Here is a 4263-nt window from a genome sequence, read left to right on the forward strand (position 1 = left end):
TGACCTTGACAAGGTCACGGTGGCTGCCGAGACCCCCGGCCCCCACGGCTCATGGGCGGGGCCCCGCTCCCGCCATGCCCCGGGGCGCGGCGCGCGGGAAGGGGCGGGGCCGCGGCAGGGAGCGGCCAATGGGAGCGGCGCTAGCGGGCGCGGGGCGGGGCGCGGCGCGGCTCCCGGCAGCCCGCGGGGGCGCGGCGCAGCCAATGGGCGCGGCGGGCGGGGGCGCGGGGCGGGGCGTCGGGCCCTTAGCGGCTGCGCGCTGGCCGCCCCGTCTTTTCGGTCCCGGCGGCGGCAGCGCTGAGCCCGTGGCGCCCACCCTCCGGCTCTCCGCGCCTGCACTCCGCTGTCCGCCCGCTGCGCCGCCACCATGACGGAGCAGGCCATCTCCTTCGCCAAGGACTTCCTGGCCGGAGGCATCGCCGCCGCCATCTCCAAGACGGCCGTGGCCCCGATCGAGCGGGTCAAGCTGCTGCTGCAGGTGCGGGGCGGACTGCGCGCGCTCGGGGGCGGGGAGGCCGGGGCCGGGGCGCTGGGGGTGCGGGGGGGGGGGCGGTGAGAGCAGGGCGGGCGGGCCGCGTGCAGCGAGGCCGCCGGGCGGACGGGCGCCGGAAGTGGGAGGCCGCGCCGCTTTGTCCGCGCGCCGCCGGCTTCCGGAGCCGGCCTCGCGTCACGTGGGCGCTGCAGCATGCGCGGGGGCGGGGCCGCGGGCGCGCACGCGCGGTCCGCGCCGGGAGGGGGTCTCCGCGCGTGCGCCCGGGACGGGAGCCGCCGTCCCCCACCCCCGCCACCGCCAACTTGCCGACGGGGGCGAGTGAGCCGCGGAAGCGAGGCTGGTGCCCCCTTTGCTGCGCGCGGAGTCTTGTCTTGTCTCTGAACCGGTCGGTGCGGTTGCAAACCTGGTAGGAAGTTGTCACAGAGCTGGCGCGCCGCTGGCAGCATTGTTGCAATGTGCAGTCGCAACATTGTTGCAACGCGTTCTGATGCGGCGCCGTTTACGATCCCCCTGAACGGGTGTCCGGACAAGTCAGCGCGCTCAGATGCACCAGTTAGCTGTCTAGGGACACGCCTGCCCGTGGGGCGGCTGCGCGGACGGGCTGGAGCCCCTCTTGCGAGCCCGTCTGTCCGTCCTGCAGGTGCAGCACGCCAGCAAGCAGATCGCCGCCGACAAGCAATACAAGGGCATCGTGGACTGCATCGTGCGCATCCCCAAGGAGCAGGGCGTGCTGTCCTTCTGGAGGGGCAACCTGGCCAACGTCATCCGCTACTTTCCCACGCAAGCCCTCAACTTCGCTTTCAAGGATAAGTACAAGCAGATCTTCCTGGGGGGCGTGGACAAGCACACGCAGTTCTGGAGGTATTTTGCCGGCAACCTGGCCTCGGGCGGGGCCGCCGGAGCCACCTCGCTCTGCTTTGTCTACCCCCTGGATTTCGCCAGAACCCGTCTGGCCGCCGACGTGGGCAAGTCCGGCACCGAGCGGGAGTTCAGGGGCCTCGGAGACTGTCTGGTGAAGATCACCAAGTCCGACGGCATCCGGGGCCTGTACCAGGGTTTCAACGTCTCTGTGCAGGGCATTATCATCTATCGGGCAGCTTACTTTGGCGTGTATGACACCGCCAAAGGTGAGTGTGTCCTTGTGCTGGGGCTCCAGTCACCGACGTTGCTGGTTTCGCGGTCCCAGGGGTGGGAAGTGTGACATCTGGTTGTTGCCGTTCCTGAGGTCGCCTGGGTGTGTAGACGGTTTTGCCCATGTGTCCTCATGTCTTCCGTGTGTCTGGGTTTCGATTTTTTAAAGGGTATTGGTGGTGTTGGGTCAGGGGGCACCCCGATGAGCTCACTTTAAGTTAATTGTCTTTTTTTTAAAAAGACTCTGTATTCTTGGGTAGGAGGGGTGAGGGCTTTAACATGAATTTTAGGGGGTGCACTTCACACCCTGAAAGCAGGCCTAGGCGTGCTAGCTTCGAGGGCTGGGGTGCCTGCAGCAGAACAGCTGCGAGTGTGTGGTGCGCCCACTTCCCGGGACTTGTCTGATCTCTGCTGTACAGAGAAGCTGCTCCCAGGCAGTAAGTCCTGGCCTCTGGGACCCCGTGGCCTGCAGGTGGTTCCCCCGCCTTCCCCGCCGCGCCCCCAGCAGGCCCTGTAGCAGAACCGGTCCTGATACCCAGTGATGATCTGATTGTCGTAACCTTCATGTGGAGCCAGGGTGGGCAGTGGTTGTAGTGCTTTGTGGGCAGCTCCAGGCCCTAACACTGGCTGGTGACCCCCCAGGCATGCTCCCGGATCCCAAGAACACCCACATCGTCGTAAGCTGGATGATCGCGCAGACGGTGACAGCCGTGGCTGGCGTGGTCTCCTATCCCTTCGACACCGTCCGGCGGCGAATGATGATGCAGTCGGGACGCAAAGGAGGTATCGTGTCTCAGTCCCAGTGACTGTGGCTCATTCTGGGGAGATGAGAAAATGCAAGAGCTCCTTGAACGAGTGGCCCTGTGGCCTCAGCCCATAGGAGGGGTGGGCTAGGAGATGAGGCATTCCCCAGGGGGCTTTGGGACAAGATTTTGTGAACTGGCTTCACGGGGTGGGGGAGGTCCTCGTCAGTGACCATAATTCTTCTCCAGGCAGTTCTAGACACCTGCGGTCCTGCCACGTACCTGCCGGCGCCCTTGCTCCTGCCCTTCCTTTGCCGTTGTCTCTCTAGAGTGGCCAGGGGCCTTGCACTGATCCCGGGGGTGGTCATGGGGCTCCGTGGTGGCTAGGGGCTTGAGTTCTGGGTATATCGTCTCTGTCCACCCCACCCGCAACAGTGGGCTGGGCCAGGGCTGTGAATCTGGGCCATTGCTGGGCAGACCCTCATTTTTCCCTGTGATCAGAAATTCAACTCACCCAGTGATTGGCATCTGATTTCGGTGTCTAACGAGTCTCTTCCTCTTGCAGCGGACATCATGTACAAGGGGACCGTCGACTGCTGGCGGAAGATCTTCAAAGATGAAGGGGGCAAAGCCTTCTTCAAGGGCGCGTGGTCCAATGTCCTGAGGGGCATGGGGGGCGCGTTCGTGCTGGTCCTGTATGACGAGCTGAAGAAGGTCATCTAGACATTCCTCCTCCAGACCAAGGGACCAAGGGAATCCTGTAGAATACTTTTAACTGTTACGGACCATTGATCTTCGAGAAATTCCAGTGTCCTTTTCCCGGCCAGATCATGAGTAGAGGGCTGGGGAAGGTTCCAAAGGGGGCTCATTGTGATCGACCATTGGCACCAGATTCCATGTATTGATTACGGGGGGAGGGGAATCACGAGGTCTTTGTGGGTCCACAGGCCGGCAGCTCTGCCACACAGACCTTAGAGTCCCGGTGCTTGGGGGACCCGAGTTGTGTTTAAGTATTTATTTAAAAAAAAAAAGAATCATGTCTCCATTTGTACTTAAGCACTATTCTCTTTTGCACAGCCGAATATTTGCAATTATGTTTCATGTCGGGCATTCTGCAAAACCATAAAAAAACGGGACACAGAGTCTGGTGGTTTGTTTCCAACTGAGCGGCCTTGTGGGGTTGGGCGTGCTGAGCCGTGCGGTGGAAGACACGAGGGGTCAGGGAGGCCACATTCTGCCTCACGGTGGTTCCTCCAGCGGCCTTGCAGAGTGGGATTCATAGCACCCCAGCGGGGAGGGGATAGAAACTGAAACCTGGTCATCTGCAGCTCAGAGAGACCGCCCTGGAGTGGTAGACAAGCCAAAGTGAGGGAGCCCTGGGGCGTCTGAGCCTCCCTGCCCCAGTGGACTTGCAGGAGACCTTCCTGAACCTGCCATGAGCTTCTGGGGCCCTCTAATCCCCGCATGGAAGCAGTACAGTGTAGCTAGTTTTCCTGCTGAGAAAAACCAGCCCAGAGGTCACCACAAGCAGCCACATCCTCCTACGGAGGCCAGTTCTGCACAAAAACTGGCATTCCCTGCAGGAGAAAGTCTCCTCCAAGCTGAATGCTGAGTCCTGGCATTGCTTTGGCCTGTTACGTACGTGACCTAGCCTAGAAAGGCCAGCTGTGGGTTCTGGAAATTCTCCTGGGCTGGGACATCCTGGACGTGGAAGACTGGTTTGTGTGGCAAGTGCAAATGCTTGTCTCTGCCACAATGTGGGGTCCAGTGAGAGAGAAGGGAGTTTGTGCTTCGTCCAGGGTTGCGGGGCAGGTGAAAAGGGGACGGGACAGGACCGAGCACCCTTACGCTTGCGTTAACCCTGCCTGACTCCAGCGAGGAGCCTGGCTTTCTGAT

The 4263-nt window shown here is 62.0% G+C and overlaps 1 protein-coding gene across 1 annotated transcript; it reads left to right on the plus strand.

Annotated features, from left to right (window-relative positions):
• The first annotated feature begins 258 nt into the window (after positions 1–258).
• SLC25A6 (solute carrier family 25 member 6) lies at positions 259–3509 on the plus strand. The gene is made up of 4 exons (XM_045813656.2): positions 259–478; positions 1134–1620; positions 2267–2407; positions 2933–3509. The coding sequence occupies exons 1-4, from the start codon at positions 368–370 to the stop codon at positions 3088–3090; spliced, it is 897 nt and encodes a 298-aa protein (XP_045669612.1). The 5' UTR covers positions 259–367; the 3' UTR covers positions 3091–3509.
• Positions 3510–4263: the final 754 nt, after the last annotated feature.

The sequence above is a fragment of the Ursus americanus genome, chromosome X (assembly GCF_024610735.1).
Source record: "Ursus americanus isolate L20-20 chromosome X, mUrsAme1.1.p, whole genome shotgun sequence".
Lineage (NCBI taxonomy): Eukaryota > Metazoa > Chordata > Mammalia > Carnivora > Ursidae > Ursus > Ursus americanus.